The following is a 26,532-nucleotide window of genomic DNA, read 5'->3' as shown; positions in this document are numbered from 1 at the left end:
TAGTGGCACATGATAGGGGGGGCCCTATGGCTACTGGCACATGATAGGGGGGGGGCCGCCTATGGCTACTGGCACATGTTGATGGGGGGCTCAGGCTACTGGCACATGATAGGGGGGGGGGGGGGCTATGGCTACCGGCACATGTTGATGGGGGCTCAGGCTACTGGCACATGATTGGGGGACATCTATGGGGGCACTTCTTACTGGCACATTATTGGTGACACTATAGGGGCATCTACTGAGGCCACAAAGAACGGTTATTTTATATGGGGGTTCTGTATAGGGGCATTTTATACTGGGACACATTGTGGTGGGTACTATGGGGAAGGGGGGAGAGGACTACTATGGGGTCATCTACAGGGGCACTGAGAAGGGGTATTTTATGCTTACAAATTATGAGGGACACTGAGGGCATCTACTGGTGCACTATATATCGGGCATTTTATACTCGTACATTATGGGGGGCACTAGGGGGGAGAGGAGCACTATGGGGGCATTTACTGGGGTCACTATATAGGGGTATTTTACATTGGCACATTATGGGAGCACTTTGGGGACATTAGCTCAACTAGGGGCATTACAAGGGGGTATTTTTTGCACATTATAAGGAGAGATATTTCTACTGGGGGGGCATTATGATGGGCTTTATTACTCCCCCATGGTATGACCCCCTAGTAGCAGCTCCATCCTCTCCCTGCTCTGCTATCCCTCTGCCCCTTCTCCAAATCCTTATTATGAAATCTTTCTCATTAGGATAAAGCACAACATCAGCTCCGCCGAGCCCCCGGCCAAAGTGTGGAAGTGGTGTCCGAGATCCCCAAGGGTCAGGTAACTGTAAGTGTTCATGTGAAATATGTTTATGTTATACACATATAGCCTCCACTGTGCCCCAAAATATACAGTTTCTTCTGTAAAAGTCATCAAGTGTCATGGGGGGGGGGGGGCCCTTATTGTTTTTCGCCCCAGGGCCCCATTTCACCTAGAACCGGCCCTGACTCCAGCTGTTGTGCAACTACACCTCCCAGAATGCTCCATTCACTTATATGGGAGTTCTTAGAATAGCCGAGAAAATGTGCATGCTGGGAGTTGTAGTTTAACAGCATCAGGCAAATTATCGTGGATTAGTCTTTTTTATAAATGCATATTCCCGATACATCTGTAGGCCCCTTTCACACAAGCGTATTTGCAATCCGTATATGACACATACTTTGTGTATCAGAATTCACCGCTAAGGTTAATGAATGGGGCTATTCACATGGGAGTCTACTTTCTATCAGTATTTGAAATACGCAGCATGTCCTAGTTTTGTGTGTACATGCTTCCAAATACAGCCATTATAGCCTATAGGAGCGCATCAACAATGCAGGAAGGAAGGAATACACATGCCAATCCGGATGAAGTACTGAAGCAATACTGATAACAATATGGATGGTATATCATCCGGAATCCATGAATATTCTGGAGCCAGAATACAGACATATTTCGATACGCTCGTGTGAAAGTTGCCGTAGGCCTTTGATCAGCAATTTCCATCAGTGATGTGAGCCAATACCAGGTGCAGGTCAAAAACACAGAACAGGTGCAAATCTTTCCATTATACCTAAACTGTGTCTAGGCTCCAGTGTGTAACCTCCTGGTTTTCGCTCACAATTACTGACTGTGTGAAAGCAGCCAAAGGAACAGAATTCATATCAGTTTCCTACTATAGACTTTCAAATTGACAGCCATGATAGAATATGAAGTATATTAGTTGCATTTGGTTTTGACTGGTGCTTTGGAACTAAATATAAATTTATATTTACAGACCAGTAAAAACAATGTATCGTTATCACAGACATAAATATGCAATTTTTTTTCTCAAATCCCTACTGCTCCAGCTACATCCCAAAAAAGCCACCTCTCCCAGGTGTCTGTGAGATATCTTGCTGAGATCTTTTTTTTGCAAGGACAAGCCAATGCTCGCCTGGTATGGGTGGGTACGGGTGATTTCATTATGTGCAGTGTCTCAGCTTGCAAGCAGTCATTTTCCCTTCAACAAAAGAGTAATTACGCTGACTCACTAAAAAAGGCGTGTGAAATACATATAGATGCATTAGAAGAAAAGACTGCTTATTATTACACAAGTGAGCTGAATTGCAGTAGACCAGTCTCTGAAGAAAAATGTAAGAAATCTGAGAAAACGTCTTTTATGTTACAGTAAATATCCAAGAGGAAGGAGCGGTCGGTGACTAATGCAAGAGCTAGAGAGCTAGACACTGGTCAGGTCTTTATCAGCAAACCTGATTGTCATCTGTAGGAGAAGCCAATTCTTTGCTTTCCTGATAGATTCTACCCCTCTGACGTCATCAGGTTTATTATAGCAGGTCTACACTTCCATGCACAATAGTCACTTCCTTGACTAATGGAACATTACACCTCTGTAAACCTCTATTGACTTAGGAGCTGTGCAGAAACACCTACATTCAATAAAAAAAACTGAACGTAGAAGAAGGAAGCATATTGAGAACGCTCTGATAATCATTTATACTTGAGTTGTCAGACCCTAGAATAAGCAGCTACGTTCCTCAACATAGGCTGAAAGAGGTTGTCTCACTTCAGCAAATGGCATTTTTCATGTAGCATTAATACAAGGTACTTACTAATGTATTGTGATTGTCCATGTTGCCTCCTTTGCTCTCTGGATTCATTTTTCCATCATATTATACACGGTTCCTTTCCAGGGTTAAGACCACCCTGAAAATCCAGCAGTGGTGGCCGTGCTTGCCCACTAAAGGAAAAAGCACCGGACTCTTTGGTGTCCAGGACTGCTGGAGTGTGCATATGTCAGCATTTTTCCCATAGTGTGGAATCATGGCCACCACTGCTGGACTGCAGGGTGGTCGTAATCCCTGGATACAATCAGTGTATATTGGGGTGGAAAAATTAACATGATCAATGCTACTTGCTGAAACGAGACAGCCCCTTTAAAGTACACAAAAATGCAAACAAGAAAAAAAATATATATATATAAAACTAGGAATGCAAACAAAATGAACTAAAAAATGTATAATATATATATAGAGTTCACCACTCTGTGTGAAGTGGGCTCAAATTCACATCAAACAACTGTTATTTCAGCAAAGGGGTCGCGCTGCCTCACATAGGCTGTGACTTCTGAGTGATGGTGGGGATATGGCAGTTCTTTTCAATGCAGCCAAACACCTGAGTTCCAAAAGAAGATCTTGCCACAGAATGATCCTTCTGTGGATATTAGAAGTTGGAGCACATAGTGAAGATCCACCAATTTTCCATATAGCAATAGGTTTTTTATACTCACAAAAGTATAAGATCAACAGGCATTTGAGCAAACATAAAATCGGCTGTGTTCAGAGAGCCGCCCTGTGAACACGGACGATTTTATGTTTTCTCAAATCTTTGTGAGTATAAAAAACCTATTGCTATATGGAAAATTGGTGGATCTTCACTATGTGCTCCAACTTCTAATATCCACAGAAGGATCATTCTGTGGCAAGATCTTCTGTTGGAACTCAGGTGTTTGGCTGCATTGAGAAGAACTGCCATATCCCCACCATCACTCAGAAGTCACAGCCTATGTGAGGCAGCGCGACCCCTTTGCTGGAAAAGCCCCTTTAAAGTGGCTATCCAGGATTATTATTTTTTTTTATATATATCCCTCCTTCTCCCCATGCGGCACCTGTAAAGACTGCTATACTTACCTGCTCCCTGCCACTCCATTCAGGCGTTGTGGCCCCCAGGCTGCCTTCACTGGACTTCTGGTCTCTGCTTGTAAACTTTCTGCATGCACAGGGTCAAATATGCTGCTGCAGCCTCAGCAGTGACATATCCTCAAGTAGAAGGTGACGTAGCAGTGACATGCCACTTGTGGATGCGTCGCCGCTGAGGACACTCACCGGCCGAAGTCTAAATGCATGGATCAGTAGTCTGGTGAAGACAGCCCAGGAGCCATGGAGCCCAAACAGGGCATCAGAAACACTTAAGTTTAGTTCCCTTCTTTGGGGGAAGGGGGCATTTCAAAAGAAAGAAAATCCAGGAGAATGTCTAAACACGATGACCCATGAAACTAGGTTGGTTACCAGATACAGTGAAAGCATGAACTTCCTCCAGACAGAGATCAGTTCTCCATTACTAGATCATAAATGATGAATAATGTAAGCCTGTCTGTCATTACTTATCTCTATTAGCATCCTAACATACCACCACAATCTTAAAGTGGACCTGTCACCACTCCTGACATGCCTGCTTTAATAGCCTCATGCATTTTCCAGGTAATAATTCTGAAACATCTATTCTTATGGCTCTATGCTGTGCCATTCCATTATTATTTCTACTAAAAGTTATGAATTAATTGCTATTAGCCTTCAGTAAGGGTACTGTCATGGCCTATGGTGTGCGCTGTGACACTGTTGCTACACTTGCAGTTGCCCGCGGCAATGTGTTGCTGTGTGTGCATGCGGTGGCAGTGTCTCGGCCTTCTGGGTGATTGCTGTGACATGGTTGCCACGCATGTTGTTGCCTGCGGCAACGTGTAGCTTTCCATGATTGTGTGTGCACTTCCCCTTTAAGTGGCTTCCTCCCCTTGTCTTGTGTTGGAAGGGTTAACTCCCTTCCTAGTGTTTTGTGAACACTGGGTTTATGTGTGTGTGGGTGTGGCTGCTTGGGCTATTTAGCCTCTGCTGGATGCCTGAAGCTGAGGGGTACTCCAGCCATGGTGTATGCTGGAGTTATCCTCCTGGTCTTCATATGCCATCTGTCCAGTGAGGGCCACCCTTGTGGTCATAGAAGATGTTTTTATGATGTCTTATGTTTATTGCAGCTATGGGTGTCCTGGGTCCCTGTGTGGTTTGTGGTGTGTGTGCTGTGTCCTTAATGTTGGTGTGGACATCAGCACTTGTGCACGGGTTCCAGTCAGTGTGTCTGTGGCAGGTAAGTGTGTTACTAGTCTCGCTTACCTGCCATCTCTATAGCTGTATGTGTTCCCCTCTCCTTGCAGCCTGGCCTCAGATAGAGACTCCTGTTCCTCCATGACTGGGATGAACAGGTTGTCTCTCCCCTGCTCCTAAGTGAGGGATTACCAGGGCGACTTAGGGTTTCTAGGAATCCTGAGTATGAGTCGTCCTACCATCGGGGTCCGCTCATACAGTGAGGAGTCAGGGAGAGGATTAGGGACGCGGTAGGAGATGACCTGCTCCCTTATTTCTCCTTTTGGCCAGGCTGATCCCCTTTACCCTTTGACACCGCACGGTGGGGGGTTTCCCCCACTCCCCGTCGTGACAGGTACATAGGGGAGGTAACCAGTTGGGAGGGTGTCCCTGCACAGTCTGAAAATGGCAGCACTGATTGGAAAGAGTGAGTCTGTGCAGGTACACACCCCCAGCTTGTTACCTCCCCTCTGTACCCTTACTGCAGCCTGCTAGCAGTTCATTGATAACTTCTAATTAAAGGGTTTCTACCACTTTGTTTTCACATTATTAGCTTTCAGACACTAGCGATCCGCTAGTGTCTGCTCTACCTAACAATCCTAATATAATAGCTTTTTGTGCAGCCGTTTTGCTAAAAAACAAACTTTTATATTGATATGATAATGAGCCTCTAGGTGCTATGCGGGCGTCTTTTCAGCACCTAGAGGCTCGGGGTCTACCTTCACAAAATGCCGCCCAGCGCGTCCCTCCAGCCCGCCCATCTCCTCCGGAATGCGATCCTCCCTCTGAGCCAGCGGACGAATTCTCGCGCCTGGGCCGTGCGCGTCTGTATTCGGCGCAGGCACAGTGAATGTATGACCGCTGCCTGCACAGACATCTCGGTCATCGGCGCAGGCGCAGTGGAAATGTCTGAGCAGGGAGCGGTCAGACATTCACTGCGCCTGCGCCGAATACAGACGCGCACGGCGCAGGCGCGAGAATTTGTTCGCTGGCTCAGAGGGAGGATCGCATTCCGGAGGAGATGGGCGGGCTGGAGGGACGCGCTGGGCGGCATTTTGTGAAGGTAGACCGAGCCTCTAGGTGCTGAAAAGACACCTGCATAGCACCTAGAGGCTCATTAGCATATCAATATAAGTTCGTTTTTTAGCGAAACGGCTGCACAAAAAGCTATTATATTAGGATTGTTAGTAGAGCAGACATTAGCGGATCGCTAGTGTCTGAAAGCTAATTATGTGAAAACAAAGTGGTAGAAACCCTTTAAACTAATTTATTGAAATAATAAAGGAACGGCACAACATAGAGCCATAAGAATAGATGCTCCAGAATTGTTATTACCTGGGGAATGCATGAAGCTATTAAAACAGACATGTCAGGAGAGGGGACAAAGCCTCTTTAAAGGACAGTGGGAAATCAGTAGTTCGATTGCAAAAATGTAATTAGTATGACCACCTTTTGCAAGGGTTGGCAGGTAGTATGAAGTTATTTTTGTAATTATAAAGAACATTACGACGCTAGGATTTTGTACTACATCCCATGATAATCACTGTATCTAACAATCCTATTGTATTCTTTTCAAAAGGAACACTAAAAGGCAAAATAATTAAATATCCCAGCAGCTCCTCCCTTCATCTCTACTTGATCCTTGGTCCTGTTTTGTCTCATATAAAAATTAAAATTGAGAAACTTTTAAAGAAGTCTCCTCTATGTGTTCCAAGAGCTCAGCGATTCTACCCTTTACTCCTGCTTACGGTCATGGGTCTGGCTGTAAGACAGCTGTCTGGAGCAGGAGCCTCCCTGCTGTTCCCTGTCTATGGTATGACCCAGAAATTGTTAACCCCTTCCCCTTTGATAAGCCTCACCCTCTCATCTGGTGAAATCGTAAGATCAGCAGGAGATTAACCCTGCAGGATTTCGACAAGACTGTGTCAATATCATGTAAAACATGCTGCAGAGTGAAACAGTAAGGTCAGCAATATTTCTTGCTTCCTTTTAGCATTCATTTATATAATGTTAATTTATGCTTCATTCATTAAGTTGTATCCAAAATAATACTTAAGTAACTCACCCTTCAAGTTGGAAAAGGTACAGTCATTATTATATTATATTATTATATAACAGCCCAGCCTATGTACCAGACAAGGTGTAACCCAGGTCCAAGAAATTAGCCATAGCAATAAATACCATTCTGACAATGTACATGGCACTGGTTTATATATAAGGGCAGTTTTCTAAGCACAAGCAGCTCAGTTCAGCTAGTAAGTTTGGTGTTTTCATGTTATATCTTCTAAAACATCCCCTAATCAACTTAAGCTCTGCTTCTCCAAATTCGACCAAGAATGTACAAAAGACCCCACGTGTATATACAGTAATAGGAAGGCAATTAAAATTCCAGTTTGTAGAAAAATAAATATCATTCTGCTTAAGAATGTTTCCAGGTAGAGAGTTCAGTACTCAAACTGTCCATTACTGCCTGAGGGAACCCCACATTTAGATGATTGTCATACCACAGCGTACGCTCTCCAGCTGTCTCTTCAACAAGGTTTCAAGCTTGACACGCAATCCAAAAAAGCAGAGTTCATATCCATCACTGATGGTTCTGATCGGGAACAAAAACTTTCTTTGAGCCAAAATATATTGCGTTACCATTCTACATAGGCCTAACAAATCTTTACCCCAAATTGTAATGCGTATGCAATATAAGACCTCATGCACATGACATATTTTCCACCTGTGTCCTATCTGCATTTGACTGTATGAAGGACAAAAAAAATAAAAAAAATCCTTCACTGTAGAACATTCTTTCACTGGAAGCTTGTTCATGTAACACCCAACTGCACCATGCATACTCAGGAACTAGAGCAGGGATCAGGAACCTCCGGCACTTCAGATGTTATGAAACTACAACTCCCAGAATCCTCTTTTCACTTCTATGGGAGTTACAAGAATAACATAGTAAATGTGCATGCTGGGAGTTGTAGTTTCACAGCAGCTGGAGTGTCAAAGGTTGCTGATCCCTGGACTAGAGAATATCGAACAATTTTTTTTATTATCACTGCCTTATTTCTAGGCAATGATGGTCTAATATTGTTCGGCTAAAACTAATACTTGTTTTTAAAGGGACACTTGCATAAAAAATACACTGTAGACCGGTGGATGGTTTTCTGGATATCATTTTTTAAAGTCACTCCATATATTCCACTTCCTCTCCTGGCTTTTTAACTTCCTCTTTGGCTGGATTTGCAGCAAAGAGAACAGTCTCGCTTGACCCTCTCACTCAGACTCAATTAGAGTATCACACTGATAAGTGTAGTGTTCTTCTGTGGGCACCTTCATCTAGACCTATCAAGAGAACAGTGGAGCTGTAACTGATAATGGATTACTTATGTATATGGGAGTTTTATGATGATTATTACAGTAAGACAATATATAAAATTAAACATTTACACTGGAATCCCTGCACAATTATGGTTCTTTATGGGGCCAGTCAGCACACTATCCCATCCCTACACCACATACCTTGGACATGGTAAACAGACCATTTTTCAAGAGGTACAGTATATGCATAGCAATTCAATCCTTTTTTTTTTACAGGAGTTATGGAGTTAAAAAGGAGCAGCATGGGTATATTTATGATTTTTAAAATATAGTGATGTTTTCCCATATATCAGGCAGGAGAATCAGTTCTTGCTACCGGTAAAACAACATGCTAGATGCATATATTGTACCTATACGCCACACCCATATACCCCAATCAGGGAGATATTAGTCTTGCGGCCCAACTTGAAGGACATTGCATGCAACATTCCTTCATGCCAGACTGACGACTTGTAATGATGTCTTATTTTACTGCCAGAATCTTCTGCATTCAAAATTGGCCAACAGATCCCAATGAAAGCTGGAAGCCCAACCTCCAGACATGTAAACGCACCATTAAAATTTTATATGAATGTCAAAATGTTTCTTACCAAATAAATGCTATACTCAATAACAATAAACCATTAAATGCTGGGTCACTCCTTAACAACCCTTATATAAGTCATAAATATTTTATGAGCTTTATGCATTTGCATGAGTAATACAACAAAGGTGTGGTCATAGAGAGTAATTAAAAGTCCAGACTCCAGAGTTACATATGAAAGTCTAGCCTATCTGCAGTGACCAGTTATTTCACTGCTAAAGGGTTAGTGTTAGACTACATTCTGGTTTAATTCGAAAGTTGGTGAGATGTTAACTATGCACTTTCATTGGTACAAATAGCTAATATGACTTTAATATGCGGTATGTATCTCAAATGGCTGAGTATGGGAAGGAAAAAAAAGTTTACTGGCAGTCCTTATTAATAGTTGCTGGGTGGTGGGCTAGATCCCCTTTTCCCTGGCTAGTAAGTTGTTGGCATTTATACTACCCTCTAAGGGAGAACAGATGTTTTACAGAAGGTTGAGAACTAATTAAAAGGGACAACGCTTGGACAAAGACAATAAAGGTAATGCACAAATATGGCTGTAGACTTTACTGCATGTGGTTTGGGTTATATTTCTCCTAGTGACCACCACACTACTGAGACAGATCAGCCATCCGTTCTAGGACCACCCCGCAGTGGGACATTGCAGAGAGATATTACGAGAAAATGCATGCCTTTGTTCAGTTGGGAATATGTCTTGTGTCCACAGAGAGGGACTCAGGGAGGACCATCCTAGTAGCCATCCCCTATACAGAGCCTTTGGGAAAAGTCTACTGTGTGAAATATATGATAACTGTGCATACTGCCTGTATTTGCACTGTGACACCCATTATCCACTCAGTAAAGGAGAATCTATATTTTACAACAACCAAGCTGGCCTGGTCATTTGGTCTCCATATCCCATCTAAGCCCCTGTACTCCTGCCTTGCAGCCCACTGCTCATCTAACATCAAGGGTATCCTGGCCACCACCAGGCTGGAGATCCCAAAACTCAAGGGTGTCCTCCAAGGAAAAGAAGGTATGGCATCTCCAAGCGTTGCACACCTGGCCTGGGAGAGCATTGGAGCAGGCTTATCCACCGTGAGGACTTCAACCACCCTCATTGCTGCAGCTACCATTTTTATCCACTCCACCTCACGAGGGCGGGCGTGCCACATGTACTGTACTACATTAGCAACCTTATATGTTACACAATGAAAGTCTAGAGTTGGTGGAACCAGCTGACTATGCATCATGAATGGGGCCTCGCCTAACTGTTGCCCAATGTCAGATGTCCCATGGGAAAAGTATTAGGAAGTTGGATTTAATCCTCTTGTTCTCAGGAGATGTCACCTCCAGTGGAGGATTGATTACTCCACTATCCCTACTGAGAAAACATGCACATTCAGGCTGACAGCTATCTAATGTGTATGGCCTTATCTTATCAGAACTTCTCCTTTTACAAGCAAGAACGTTATGATATTAAAACAAGGAATGTTCAAGAAAGTTTGGCTCACTGTTAGGGCTATATAACACAAACAGATTATCTGACAGACATCTGTCCAATCAGACGTATAGTTGGTGTGTATAACAAAGGATCTGTGTGTGTAATAGGCTATCTGACCAATGATTGGTCAGAAATCTGTCAAATAATTGTTGGTGTAATACAGCCCTTAGTTGTGAAGAAGGTAGGGTATTTATTAGCTTTGAGAAGAGGGTCTACTATATATTTTATGGAAAAGGTCTTACCAGAGTACGGTAATTACTGATACTGAAAATGTCCATCTCTGGAAATAATTAGAAGAAGCTAAAGTCCAGAACTCCTGTTTACTTGATATAATTCACTTCCAGGTTTAGTGTTCCTTGAAGGGAATCTGTAGGCTCCAAAACATCCCTCCCACCAACTAGAGTAAGTGGTGTATAGTGTAAAGAGTGTATTAGACACCCCGATCACACAGACGCTTGTTGGGAGGGAACGCTTCCCTCCCACTCGCTTGCTGAGGAGACGGCTTCTATTACAAGCAGTGATCTCCTCAGCAACATGGCGAGGAGTGATCACTATTCCATCGCTTGTCCCCATGCTCTACAGTGGTTTGCCGGCGGCAGATCGTGCTGCCATACAGTGGCATCCATTCGCCATCCGTTCATTGTAAAAAAAATAAAAATAAAAAAAAGTATATGTTAACATATAATTTTTTTTATACAGGACTCTGCAGGATACAAAAGCATGCTTCATTTCTGTTGGTGGCCTATCTCCAGGGAAAACCAAAGGATTGGGTGAAAATATTCATTTCGCCCACTTCTCTCCACCAACATCATCTGTTCTTGGCAGGTTTGGATGAAACTACAATGTGTATGGGGTCCTTTACAAATAATCTTAGACATCTAGAGTGTTAAAATGCATTCTCTGACCTCGTGGACTGCTACCTGGTTCACGTTATGTTTTTCCCATCCGTTTTATGTATATGTTGGGAAAAAAGAATACAAAAGCACAGCACACTATGCTTTTGTATCCTGCAGAGTCCTGTAAAGAATGTAAATGTTAACATATACTTTTTTTTTTTTACAATGAACGGATGATGAATCGATGCCACTGTATGGCATCAGTGAGGCATCCGTTTAACGTATGCTTTTTTTGTATATGTTAAATGGATGGGAAAAATGTGATGTGAACCCAGCCTAAATTACATGCTGGTCACTTAAGTAGACAGCTATACAGACTGCTTAAAATTGCCTGCAGAGGGCCACCATGTAAATAAAGACCCCCACCTCCTGTAGCTTCTATCATCAAGATAAGCTCTTGTGGAATGCTTTTAAGTCTACTTTCACATTCGTGTTTTGTCTTTCTGTTTGCGAGATCCGTTCAGGCCTCTCACAAGCGGTCCAAAATGGATCAGTTTGCATTCTAATTCATTCTGAATGGAAAAGGATCCGCTCAGAATGCATCAGTTTGCATCAGTTCAGTCTCCATTCCGCTCTGGAGACGGACACCAAAGCGCTGCTTGCAGAGTTTTGGTGTCCGTCTGATGAAACTGAGCAAAACGGATCCGTCCTGGCACACAATGTAAGTCAATGGGGACGGATCCGTTTTCACTGACACAAAAAGATAATAAAAAACGGATCCGTTCAGAACGGATGCAGACGGTTGTATTTCTAAACAGATCCGTCTGTGCAGATCCATGACGGATCCACACAAAACGCGAGTGTGAAAGTAGCCTAACAGTGAATATGCTGGATAATGTAAACACTATAGTGTACGCTGTTATTTTAAGCTGGTCTGTAAAGGGTGTATTAGAAACCCCAATGCTGTAGACGATTGTCCGGAGGGAAGCATTCCCTCCTGGCAATCGTCAGATAGATAGTGGGGGACACAGCTGCTATTACATTCAGCGATGTCCTCTGTGGCATGGGGAGGAGAGATTGCTATGTCATCGCTAGTCCCCATGCAGGGCAGTGGTGTACTGCCTGCAGATTCCCATTGCGCAGAACGATCTGCCGCCGGCACCATTGTGATTTTTAAGCATGCTTAAAAATCATAATTGCCCGATGAACGAACGTTTGCTCACTCATCAGTCATTTGGAGGCAGTATTAGGCTGCCAAAATTATCACTAACAAGCATTCATAGGAAGTCTAATACACCCTTAACTCTTAGGGCTGTATTACCCCAGTAGATTATCTGCCCAATATCTGTCCAATTAGACCAATAGTTGGGGTGTATAACAAAAGATCTGTGTGTAATAGGCCAATGATTGGTCAGAAAATCTGTCAGATAATCTTTTGGTGTAATACAGCCCTTACACAATGATCCATTGGTTTGTTGCTGATAGTTGTCTGCACAGTTGTACTGTGGAATAAGGGGCCCGTTTTATTCAAACTTCTCATATACAGTTTGTGTTGTAAAAGTACACAGCTCCAGCCACAAACTATATTCATTGAGCTCAAAGTACACACCGTGCAGTAGATTGAAGAGTAAACATTACAGTAGGTAAGAAGAGAAGATCAAGGAATATTTACAGTTCCACAGAAGAGACTAACTGTTCTGAACATAACCATAATTCCAAATGTATCAAAGATCAGGTAGAACTAGTATCCTGGCACAATTGATTTATATTGACCACCTGTCTATACCTTGATGTGGATGGTATACGATCTATATACACTAACGCAATAACCATAGAGAGGTAGCTCGGTATGTCATCAAGTATCCCTAATATTTGTGATGCCAATCTTCTTCTGTGCCTGTGGGCCAACACCAGGAATTGTGGTACAGTTGTAACCTCTGAAACCCATATACCTGTACCACTTGAAACATACTACTAAGACAAAAAAGGTCATTATTGGGGTCTAAAAAAACTCCATAATGAATCATTAGAATAAAAAAAAAAAAAACTATAACATTTCATAGACTGGTAAATGTAATATTAGACTGAGAGCCACAGGGAATAAAACTCACCTACAACTGCTTTCCCATCCTGTTATATGATCTCTCCTGTTGGCATAATGCTAATATATACAGGGAACTTTTGCCCAAAACAACTTCAAACTAATACAGCTCCATTTTTTATGCTGCAAGTAATGTAAATTAATAAAATTGTAAATTACCTATGTTAAGAAAAATGCTACAAGCACAATAAGACCTGGACCCCCTGCTGATATTGCCCAAGGCAAATTTATTATTTGCCTCTACTTGTCTAGTTGGGATCTGGGTAGAACATGAATTCTTCTAGTTGTAAACAACGTTGACTTTAAGGTACGAGTCGACATACCATTTGAATAGGTGTAAACAGGGCTGGGACAAGGCCATTTGGTGCCCAGGGCGAAGATGGCAAACTGCGCCCCCCCCCCCCGTTTTTAAGAAAGAATCAATGTTGTTTCAAAACAAGAATATACTTAAAGCAATAGAACAAAGGACTGTGGAACTTTGAAAGTCACAGACACTATAAAGTTCCCCCCCATCATCATGTGCCAGTATAAAGTCCCCCCCATCATCATGTGCCAGTTTTGTAATAAGCCCCCCCAATGTGCCAGTAACACTATTGTAAAAAAAAACAAAAAAAAAACACTTATACTTACCTAAGTGTCAGCGATGCGATGCAGCCTCTTCCTGTGTCCCACGCTGTAATGTAAGGCTCAGGCGGCACGATGACGTCATTGCGCCGGCCTCTGATAGGCTGCCGGCCTAGTGCCTGCAGCCAGGGGCGTACATAAAAATCACTGGGCCCCATAGCAGGAATCTAAATTGGGCCCCCATTCCCCTTTTATAGCCCCTCCCTTTGTTCCATGAACTATTCTTGCTGCTGCGTTTTATAATTTATGCCATCAGGGCCGGAATGGGATTACAAAACAGCCCTGGCACACAAAAGAGGTATAATAGATGCAGATGTATATTATATACAGCAGTGTACAGTTATGTGAGGTACGCGGTATAATAGATGCAGTGTGTACAGGTATATAGTATATTCCCTAGTGTTCTGATATGTGAGGTACAGGGTATAATAGATGCAGTGTGTACAGGTATATAGTATATACAGCAGTGTACTGATATGTGAGGTACGGGGTATAATATATGCAGTGTATACAGTAGTGTAATATGTGAGGTACGAGGTATAATAGATGCAGTGTGTACAGGTATATAGTAAATACAGCAGTGTATTGACACCTCGTACCTCACATATCAGTACACTGCTGTATATACTATATATCTGTACACACTGCATCTATTATACCTCGTACCTCACATATATAGTATATACAGAAGTGTACTGATATCTGTACACACAGCATCTATTATACCTCATACCTCACATATCAGTGCACTGCGGTATATACTATATATCTGTACATATTGCATGTATAATACTGTGTAATATATGCAGTGTGTGTGCATGTATGTGTGTGTATATATATATATATATATATATATATATACAGAGCAGTGTATTGATGTGACACATAGAAGGTATAATACTGTAGATGCAGTGTTTATAGAAATATGTGGTCAGTTATGCATTATAGTCACTGTGAGGTACATGAGGTAGTGGTAACTGTCTGAAGTAGTATACATGAGTGAGCAATGAGTAAAAACAGGGCATGGAGGGGGGGGGGTAAATGATGAAAAGTGGAGGACCTCCTCTTACCTCTCCATTCCAGTCTGTATGGATCAATACAGAGCTGCTTGTGAACTTTTAATACTTGCTGTTAGGGGTTGAAGGACCTGTGATGATGTCATCACAGGTCCTGGCAGATGTACCTTTGAAACCTAGGAACTACACCATTTTTGGTGCAGTTCCTTTGCTAGATTCTGCAGGACCTGTGATGTTGAAGATGATGTCATCACAGGTCCTGGCAGATGCACTGTTCTAACCTGGGAACTACACTTTACACTGTGCAGTTCCCTTACAGGACCTGTGATGACATCATCAAAGGTCCTTTAGCTTTAGAAAGGTAAACAGGAGTAATTAGGGGGCGGGGCCTCTCCTCCACTTCGGTGCCTGCCTGCAGCCTATCAGAGGAAAGGGAAGGGACACTCCTCTCCCTCCCCTGCACCTCCGCTGGCACAGACAGTTTACAATGGAGATGAGCGCAATGGAAGCGCTCATCTCCCTGTGCCCGGCGGCGGCTGCTCACTTGGGGGGGGGGGGGTCATTTTAGTTGGGGGGGCACAGCATGATGTAGGGGGGGCCGTGGCTGGCACTTCACCTGCGCCCCCCTCCTGTCCGCAAATGGTAGCGCCCAGGGCACCCGCTCCTTCGGCCCCTGCCTTGTACCGGCCCTGGGTGTAAATAGGACCCATTTTACATGCTTGTCGTTTTATGTAGGTGTATATTTTTTAAGGGTAAGAGAGATGGACTTCAGACCAAGCAGGAATCCACAGTCCTTATGGTATGCCAACAGCAAAATGTGCTTATAATAACATCAGTTAAAAAATTATTGCCAAACGGGAAAATGAATATTGGAAAATGCCATGTAAAAATCACTGAGAAACATTTCTTCGACAACACATGTGAAGATATAGGATGGCCACCTTATTGGTTGCCTACAGCTAAGATTGGACTAATGAGTTTTCTAGAGCTGGCCATACACATTAGGGTGCCCATACCCATGCAATAGCTGTCAGCTGAATAATAGTTTGGCCAACAATTATTTACCCTGACTTCCTCCTAGCATCTCCATGCACATAGTCGGCTTGGCTGAACATGTATGTGTAATCTGTGGGGAAACCAGAGAAAGCCGCTGTCAGACAACTCTGCCGGCAGCTTATCTCCAGGGAGAACAAAAGGATCGGGCAAAAATTTTCATTTCACCGGATCCTCGTCTCCCCTGACATCATCTTTCTTCGGAGAGTAGGGACCTCCCCACAGTCATCAGAGTGTAAAATGACAAAAAACTAATGTGTATGGCCAGCTTTAGATGTGTATGGTGACCTCCTGACTCTCACCTGACAGCTGATGTTGGGAGAGATAAGGATTGGGCACGTTGGCTTCAATTGTCCAGTCCTTTTCTTAGCAGAGAGATAAGGCTCTCCCATTCACTACACATGCATGCTCAGCCAAGATGACAAGCCATATCTATTGGAGTATTGGAAGACATAGCTGTTGGCTGAACAAGAGTTGAAACCAGCACCTGGATCTGGATACTTTTGTAATTGCATGTCGTTAACAACTTAGCATAGGCAGTGAGTTTTTCACTGAAATCCATCTATATAGCACCACCTGCTCTTTTTCTAAATTCTCTATCCAGCTCACTGAGGTTGACTTACATGCTCAGTTCAATCCTTCGATTGCCACCAGCTGACAGTGCAAGCCCCCTGAGCTGCCATCTCAGAATAAATCTGGCAGACCAATTGGAGCAATAAATGGGGAGATTTCTCAATCCATGTGAGGTACATGGCTGGTTCTAGCTTTGTTACAAAGAGACATGTACTACTGATTTTCATTTTTTACATTAATCATTGGATAACCCCTTTAAGTCTGTAGGCTTTGTAAGTCTGCCTTAAATCAACTTATCAAGAAAAAAGTTGCATTAGAAGATGTTATAAAACAAGTAGTGCTCATTCACATCTCATTACCAAAGGATCCAATGTATATAAAATACCAAGGGACTGAAGTTGACCACCTACTTCAAGCTATTAGCCAGTATATACAATGTATATCACATTATATCCTTTCCATCGAGTCGATGACCAGTAGACAGTTAGGTTGGCTATAGTAGGTGTATAGGAGGCAGTAGCTACTGGGTCCTGATACCTGGTTGGAGCCCATTGGCTTATGACTTGACTTTTGTTTGACTACATTTTGCCCATCATTTTTATATTCTCCTATTAACTAGACTGGAAGCTATGCAGGAAATGGGAGTAATTCAGAGCTTTCCTTCAAAGTTGACAGAGCACATGTTGACATTGGCCTGATATCTTGATAAGGTTACAGCCTAGTCATGTTTTGTTGCCTGTATGAGAGCTGAATTCACAGACATATAGTATTAAAAACAACTTTTATGGTAAAAAGAACAGCTTGCTAAAGTATCTCTAGATATTTGCTGACACATCAAACTGGACACAGAGATGCTTCAAGTCACCTATGGTCACCTCCAGTTCTCAGATCTCATATCTTTAACCAAGAGAGAAAGGATCCTATATGGACACCTTAGCAATGCAACACAGAGTATTTTTTGTTATCAAAAACAACCAATAGGGCATAGTTTATATGATATTCTTCTATCCGAATAAACAATATGGGAATATCTGGAGCTACAACAAAAAACATTTAGGTATGGACTCATATTTGTATAAGTAAATTGACTTCCTTTAAAATTGGCTCGAGTGTATGTACAATATAGGGAATTGACATTGGAGACTGAGGTGGCTGACTACATGGAAATAAAATTATTAGGGCCCTTGTACATGGTCATATTATGGCTCCATTTTGTACTGATCTGTAATAGAGCCATCACAGGGGTGTATGATCCCTCCCGGTATACGTCTCTGATCTCATGCAGAGGCATACAGTTCTTTTTTCTGTAAGATTTCGTACAAAGAAGGTCCTATAAGGATCACACAAGCTCCGTAAGGCATAAGGTTCTGTTGTGTGCTTGAGCTCTCACAAGTTTTCATGTCTGAATTGTTAGATTCTCTAGATATTTAAAGGCTATTCCAGTTATGCGACATTATCACCTATCCTGTGGATAACTATGAGATCGGTGGAGATCCTACAGCTGGGACACCATAACCCATGGAGCCCAAAAATGAACAGACCGGCTAGTCGGGCATGTGTGCAGCCACTCTATTAATTTCTATGGGAGTTCCGGAGATAGCCATGTGCTATACTTAGCTATCTCCGGAACTCTTATAGAAATAAATGAAGTGGCTGCACACATGATCGACTGGCCGCTCTGTTCATTTCAGGGGCCTTCACAGGGTATGGGGTCCCTGTTCTCATTATCGGACCTGTAGATAGGAGATAAATTCATATAACCGGAATGCCCCTTTAACTATATCCATGTACCCAGACTGTATTAGAAATGACTCATTTAGAGCATGTAATAAAAGTGGTCAGTGAGTAAAGATCATATCACGCACTGCAACAAGCAAACACTCATTAGCATATAGATCTTTAGATGCAGAGTACAAGGATCATTACATCTACAATTCCCAGTATTAAGTAACCAAATAATTCCCATGATATATCACCACAAGACAAAAAGAAACGGTCCAAGAGAAGCCCTTATGGTCTGTAGACAATAGCAGATTTACTGTGTATTGCAAAAATAGCATGTAAGAACATCACAAAGATTTACTGTGCTCAGTTTTGTCCTAAGACAGGCCCTTTATCTGCGGTAGATAAAACAAGGAGAGGGAGTCATCCCGGAATGTGAGGTCACAAAAGCACCAAGAGTTAACCCCTTGAGGCAAGGTCCCACACACATGGGATGGTCAAAAATCAATTAATTGGACAGTGGGCTAACTGGTTAGGTTACTTTCACACTTACGTTTTGTGTTCAGAACGGATCCGTTTGTATTATCTTTAACAAGACGGATCTTGAACACCATTGAAAGTAAATGGAGGACGGATCCATTTTCTATTGTGCCATATCGTGTCAGTGAAAACGGATCCGTCCTCAGTGACTTACATTGTGTGTCAGGACGGATCCATTTGGCTCAGTTTCATCAGAAGGACACCAAAATGCTGCAGGCAGCGTTTTGGTGTCCGTCTCCAAAGCGGAATGGAGACTGAACTGATGCATTCTGAGCGGATCCTTTTCCATTCAGAATGCATTAGAATGCAAACTGATCCGTTTTGGACCGCTTGTGAGAGCCCTGAACGGATCTCACAAATGGAAACCAAAACGCCAGTGTGAAAGTAGACTTAGCTGCGCTCTCCTTACCCCTCCCTACCCCCAAGCAAGTTAAAAAAATTCCAAAGCTTCCTTCTAGTTTTCTTGCTTGATTTTTCAAAATGCTGCAAACACTATATCTTATCTATCATCACGTGCTGTACCCATACATCGTTATCAAGTAAGACCAATATATACATTTATAGCAGAGAACACCAAAGGGATTATAAGTATTCAATTCTCCAACTATTAGGCCCCTTTCACACGAGCGAGTATTCCGCGCGGATGTGATGCGGGAGGTGAACGCATTGCACCCGCACTGAATACTGACCCATTCATTTCTATGGGGCTGTGCACACGAGCGGTGATTTTCACGCATCACTTTTGCGTTGCGTGAAAATCGCAGCATGCTCCTCTTTGTGCGTTTTTCACGTAACGCAGGCCCCATAGAAATGAATGGGGTTGCGTGAAAATCGCAAGCATCCGCAAGCAAGTGCGGATGCGGTGCGATTTTCACGCACGGTTGCTAGGAGACGATCGGGATGGAGACCCGAACCTTATTATTTTCCCTTATAACATGGTTATAAGGGAAAATAATAGCATTCTGAATACAGAATGCATAGTAAAACAGGGCTGGAGGGGTTAAAAAAAAATAAAAAAAGTCATTTAACTCACCTTTATCCACTTGCTCGCGTAGCCGGCATCTCCGTCTGACTCTTTTACTGTCTAGGACCTGTGGAGAGCATTAACTATAGTTTAAGGACCTGGGATGACGTCACTCCGGTCATCACATGGTACGTCACATGATCTTTTACCATGGTGATTCACCATGGTAAAAGATCATGTGACGTACCATGTGATGACCAGAGTGACGTCATCCCAGGTCCTTAAACTATAGTTAATGCTCTCCACAGGTCCTAGACAGTAAAAGAGTCAGACGGAGATGCCCGGCATCGCGAGCAAGTGGATTAAGGTGAGTTAAATGATTTTTTATTTTTTTTTAACCCCCTCCAGCCCTGTTTTACTTACCATTCTGTATTCAGAATGCTATTATTTTCCCTTATAACCATGTTATAAGGGAAAATAATACTATTTACAGAACACCGATCCCAAGCCCGAACTTCTGTGAAGAAGTTCGGGTTTGGGTACCAAACACGCGCGATTTTTCTCACGCGAGTGCAAAACGCATTACAATGTTTTGCACTCGCGCGGAAAAATCGCGGGTGTTCCCGCAACGCACCCGGACATTTTTCCGCAACGCCCGTGTGGAAGAGGCCTTAGGCCCCTTTCACACGAGCGAGTATTCCGCGCGGATGCGATGCGGGAGGTGAACGCATTGCACCCGCACTGAATACTGACCCATTCATTTCTATGGGGCTGTGCACACGAGCGGTGTTTTTCACGCATCACTTTTGCGTTGCGTGAAAATCGCAGCATGCTCCTCTTTGTGCGTTTTTCACGTAACGCAGGCCCCATAGAAATGAATGGGATTGCGTGAAAATCGCAAGCATCCGCAAGCAAGTGCGGATGCGGTGCGATTTTCACGCACGGTTGCTAGGAGACGATCGGGATGGAGACCCGAACCTTATTATTTTCCCTTATAACATGGTTATAAGGGAAAATAATAGCATTCTGAATACAGAATGCATAGTAAAACAGGGCTGGAGGGGTTAAAAAAAAATAAAAAGTCATTTAACTCACCTTTATCCACTTGCTCGCGTAGCCGGCATCTGCTTCTGTCCCCTTTACTGTCTAGGACCTGTGGAGAGCATTAACTATAGTTTAAGGACCTGGGATGACGTCACTCCGGTCATCACATGGTACGTCACATGATCTTTTACCATGGTGATTCACCATGGTAAAAGATCATGTGACGTACCATGTGATGACCAGAGTGACGTCATCCCAGGTCCTTAAACTATAGTTAATGCTCTCCACAGGTCCTAGACAGTAAAAGAGTCAGACGGAGATGCCCGGCATCGCGAGCAAGTGGATTAAGGTGAGTTAAATGATTTTTTATTTTTTTTAACCCCCTCCAGCCCTGTTTTACTTAGCATTCTGTATTCAGAATGCTATTATTTTCCCTTATAACCATGTTATAAGGGAAAATAATACTATTTACAGAACACCGATCCCAAGCCCGAACTTCTGTGAAGAAGTTCGAGTTTGGGTACCAAACACGCACGATTTTTCTCACGCGAGTGCAAAACGCATTACAATGTATTGCACTCGCGCGGAAAAATCGCGGGTGTTCCCGCAACGCACCCGCGCATTTTTCAGCAACGCCCGTGTGAAAGAGGCCTTACCGTGTCCATATGGGGTATGTGCTCACTCATTCTAAGGTCTCATGCACACAGTCGTATTTTTGGTCCATGTATGATGCCTATTCATTTCTATGGGTCCGAAATAAAACGGACAGCACACGAATGTGTGCTGTCCGCATCCATATATCAGTCACGCAAATTATATAACATGACCTATTCTTGTCTATTTTGCGGACAAGAATCTGCATTTCTACTGATTGGAGTGGGATAATGGATGATTGCCCACGGAAGGTATCCGTATTTTGCGGATCTGCACTTTGTGTACCACAAAACAGATATGGTCATATATACAGTCTAGACTCTACAACAATTAGTAGATATCGGGCACTGTGGCTGTAGAGAAGGACTGCTCCATTCAGATGAGGTTGCTTAAATCAAGTACATGTTGTAAAATATGTAATGAATGGCTCGTGGGACGAACAGCTGTAATTAGACTGCACTGCGGCAACAAGGGAGACTGCGTGTAGATAAACTTTGAAGAGAGCGCAGAGCTCGCATGAGTGCCATGGCCTCTTCAAACAGCTGATGGGCAGGGTACCGGGAGTCAGGCCCCCTGCCAATCTGATATTGATGACTGGTCCTGAGATACAACCCCTTTAGACTAGTTGCACACTAGCATCAGAGATCCCGCAGGCTGTAAGGCTCCATCCTGCCCCATTCAGTATATAATGGGGACCGGCGGAGATCCGTCCGCATTCCGGCTCAGATGCCGAGAATCTCTGATGCTAGTGTGCAACTTAATACTTTCCTTTTATGGTCAGCTCTTGACTTTGGCTTCTAAAACTTCATCAAGAAGTCTGAACGGGAACTAAGTCTGAACTGTTCTACACGAACAGTATTGTGTACATCCAGCATGACCATGGAAGAAGCATACATCCTTGCAGCCTTTTACATACAGTGTATGCCTGGTCAGCAGGATATGAGCACATGGAACGTGTATATTTTCTGGCTTCAAGTAGATAAACAGAAAAAACACCTCCACAGAAGTGGATCCAGTAAGGAGGAGAAGACCTTCCTTTATATGTCACATTCCTCTTGTATCCACTTCTGGCTTTGGCTCAAACTAATGCTGAAAAACACAGTGAAACAGTTCTGATTAGCCACTAATTTTTTTTTTTTAGACCAAGGCTGGAATGGGGTATGGCATGTCTGCCATCAAACAGCTTTTCTCTGATGTCATACCAGTACTAATCCAGTTGTATTATTTAGGACAGTCTGGTTGCTATGGATACCTGACCTAAGGGTAAGTTTACACATTGCAGAATTTGTGGTGGACAAAAACAGTTGTGGATTTCATTGTTGTTTTTAAACTCCATTGCAGGTAATGGAGTATATCCACGAACAGTCCGTAGGATAATGGGCGTACTGAGGATTTGAAAGTCTGATTCGCATGCATGTAAAAAATCTGCTGCATGTAGAAGCAGATAAAAAAAAATAAAAAAAAGACTTGCATTGCACTGTACTTTGCTGCAGATTTACTACAGAAATCTGCAACGTGTGAACTTACATGTTCATGGGGTTGTCAGATATATCATCCATAGCAACCAGCCATCAACATGCACAGATGTGTTATAGCGTTCAGTGCCTGATAGATCACCCCATAATGCACAGAGGACCATCAGACACAGAAATATAAAAATATCTATGAATGAACATACAATGTGCACAATGACTGATCTACAACCATAAAACAAAGCAGTAAATCATACGCATTGTTTTCGCATGGTCTCCCCATCTGGGGGGGGGGGGGAGTTCAGCAGATCTTGTGGGAAAATGAAAGATATAAAATAACCTGCCAAACCTCCTCCATAAACACTATCTTCCCTGAGAAAGCCTAGGGCAGAAACAAAAAGAATTCCTCAGTCTGCTCAGCAACTTTGCCTAGTGATCTCACCCCACAGCCTGACCTGTTACTTCCACCTTAGCAATGGGGGGAGGGTACAACACCAGGGAAGTCTGTGTACACTTTGCCATGAAGTCAAAGATGCTCTAACACTAAGGCTTGGTTCACACCTGAGCGTTTTACAGCGTGTTCCTACGCGCTGTAAGACGCTCAACAGGCAAGAACCAATGATTCCCTATGGGAATGGTTCTCACCTGAGCGTTTTACAGCGCGTACGATCGCGCTGTAAAACGCCCGACGCCCCAAGAAGTACAGGAGCTTCTTTGGGGCGTCTTGTCCCGCGTTCCTGTACATAGACTTCCAGGAACACGCGACAATGGGCGTTCGCATACTTCCGGAGCCGCGTATGTGAGACGCCGGAGAATCGCGCATACAGAGCGCTCAGGTCAGTACGCTCAGGTCTGAACCGGCTGTAAAACGTTTCAGTAAAAAAAAACATATAGTAAACAGGAAGTGGGCGACCATGAACATATTATAATCAAATGGCATTTGGGGCGTAACACTTGAAACACGGTAAATAATTCACAGCAGGTTAAAGTGTGCAGTGTATTGTGGTGACCTCCTCTAGAGCTGCTGAATAGAAACCCAACTGTGTGATCTAGAATTATTTCAAGACTTCGAGAACTTATTATGGTTACTATACAATTATTACCAGCTATATAGTATTAGCCGTCCCTGCATTAGTACTAATTGGTCATCCGGGCAGTTTTTGGTGCAGTTTTTTTAGGCAAAACAAGTAGTAGATAAGTAGAAGTTTTCCCTTCCCTTAGGTTCCACGCTTCTCCTTGTCTTTAAAGAAATACCCGATAATTGCATCAAACTGGTCAATGTGAACAGGTGCCAATTCCATAAAACGCACAACTATCCACTACTGAAATGGAAGTTATCTGGTAGAAGACTTTCCAATTTAAGGCCACTTTTACACAGTCAGGGTTTTAGCAGTGATTTGCACCAGCCCATTGTGAGCCAAAACCAGAAGTGGAGGCTATACAGAAATAAGGTGTAATAGAAAGATTTGTATCTGTTATTGGCTCACAATCACTGGTGAAAATCACTGATCAAACACTGACTGTGTAAAGCTGGGACTACGCAAGTTTGGCCATGACAGGTGTCACACAACCAAACATCACAGTGTAGCAGTACACCCTCAAATCATAAGGAAACTGAATGGGGTCGCAGCATGACTTAAAAAATAGCCATGACCACAATCCTAGAAGTGCAAAAAAATCCAACACTGCTCAATTTTTTGGCATTCTGGAGTCGCAGTCGTGTCAAGTTACAACTCCACCGACTTCGGTAATGTTGTGAGGCTGCACCGCTACATAGTGATCTTTGGTCATGCGACACTTGTCACAGCCAAAGTCGCCATGTAGCCCCAGCCCTATTGTATATATGATTAAAACAATGAAAACGCTATGTAAGTGTCCAATCAGGTTTAACTTTTTCCCCAGCTGTCATATAATTTACTAATAGTAGACGACCTCAATGTCCAGTCATTTATTACAATTACATCATAGAATACGTATAAGTTTCTCACCCGTAGCCATCTCCGGTGTGTTCACTGTATGACTGCTGGATGTAGTAACTCTTGTGCGGCGTAATTCCTCCTCCTCCTCCTCCTCCTCCAACTCCTCCAACCATTTTGTGGTGGTTGTTCATCTCATACCTGCCGGTTAGATCCGGGCCAGACTCTGCTCTAGTGAGCCTGCCTAGGGTATTGATCCGGGTATGGGACCCTCCGTTAATGCTCATGTTGTTGTCAGATCTAGAGCCGACAAAGCATTCGCCTTGAAAAAGAAAAGTAATCTGAGTCTACAGGTGGGTGAGGGGAAGCGTGCGTGAGGACAGGTAAAGCTAGCCCAATCCTGGGCCACAAATCCCAAGTGTGGCGACAAGTTTAGGAAGGTAGAGTCGGTAGCAAAAGGCGGAATAAATCTACTGTAGGTGCAGGGTGTCAGGAATGAGGCAGGACAGGCACATAGCTTCCTTCTGTTTGCTCTACAGCTCTGTGCCTCTGTAATCAGAGAGAGTGTGAACCAAGAGCAGGGGAGGAGTAGGAGGTGGCAGGTCTTACCCAGCCCTCTCCTGTGAAAACGCCAGGGGCACACCTTTGTTTCTCTGTGTGTGTATGTCTTGTTTTTTTTCAAAAGTATTGTGATTGCTGGCAACACCCTAAATATCTGCTGTCCCAGCCCTGCATCCACCTCATAAAAATGACAGCTCTATCCATCTGAGTATTGCAAGCTCTCTCCAGCAAGCATAGCTCAGCAAAACCCCATTAAATGCATTGTGCAAATGGCTTCCAGCAGATATAAGAAGTCATGTGTAAAGTTCCTAAACTACATTTTTATACATAACTCCCATACTATTTTAACGAGAGCACCTAGCTAACGGCACCATTGGGTAGGACAAGTAGTTCGAAGAAACTTTTTGTACAGTAAAGACAATACCATTCAAATTCTAGCCTAACAATGAATTACTTTCTTCTTAAATCATTAATCGGTAGCTGTCCTATTATATAATATACAGCAAACAAACCAGTCTACATAAAAGGCAGATGGTGGGAGTTGTAGTGGAGGACAAGCTGAGTAATTATTTGCAAGCTAAGCATCAAATTCAGCAAGGTAATTCCAGATGTACAACCATTGTGTCTCTCTATAGAATCAACGAGGTGAGCTTGCATTGAACCATGCAAATTCCATTCAGAGCTTGAAGCTGTGCCCCTCCCTGCACTCAACATAATGGCTATTTGCAAGGATGTGAAGATAAAAAAAAAAAAACACAAGGCTGGAAAAAAAAAGGAAATTCAGTAAGCTGTGGTCAACTCACAAAATCAGGCAGAACGGGTCACTAGATCACCTCCCACTGTGAGCCCATTTGGCCTGAAGCCACCACTGTGTGAAACTTTCTGTCTTGCGAGAAGCAAACTGTATCGCCATGTCCTACCTTGTCTTAAGCATTATAAGTGTCCAAGACAAAAGTCCTCCAGAGTCTCCCTCCTTACTGCCACTCAGCAAGTATCACACAGCTTCCGCATTGAAAGGCTCTAAATACCTGCTCTTTATCTGGTATCTTAACAATTTATAGTTCAGCTC

At 43.1% G+C, this 26,532-nt stretch overlaps 1 protein-coding gene across 3 annotated transcripts in view; it reads right to left on the bottom strand.

The window, feature by feature from the left end:
• Positions 1 to 25,475, bottom strand: part of LOC121001158 (desmoplakin) — a 61,632-nt gene extending 36,157 nt beyond the window's left edge. The window contains exon 1 of one of the 3 annotated variants that reach the window (XM_040432103.1): positions 24,975 to 25,475. In XM_040432103.1, coding sequence (XP_040288037.1) covers positions 24,975 to 25,189 — 215 coding nt within the window. In that variant the 5' untranslated portion in view covers positions 25,190 to 25,475. The remainder of the gene's footprint in view (positions 1 to 24,974) is intronic. The other 2 variants (XM_040432104.1, XM_040432105.1) reach the window with 2 other exon arrangements.
• Between the last annotated feature and the right edge of the window lie 1,057 nt (positions 25,476 to 26,532).

Source organism: Bufo bufo, chromosome 5, assembly GCF_905171765.1.
Source record: "Bufo bufo chromosome 5, aBufBuf1.1, whole genome shotgun sequence".
Classification (NCBI taxonomy): domain Eukaryota; kingdom Metazoa; phylum Chordata; class Amphibia; order Anura; family Bufonidae; genus Bufo; species Bufo bufo.
The sequence above is the reverse complement of the archived record's forward strand: the minus strand, read 5'-3'. Positions and strand labels throughout refer to the sequence as shown.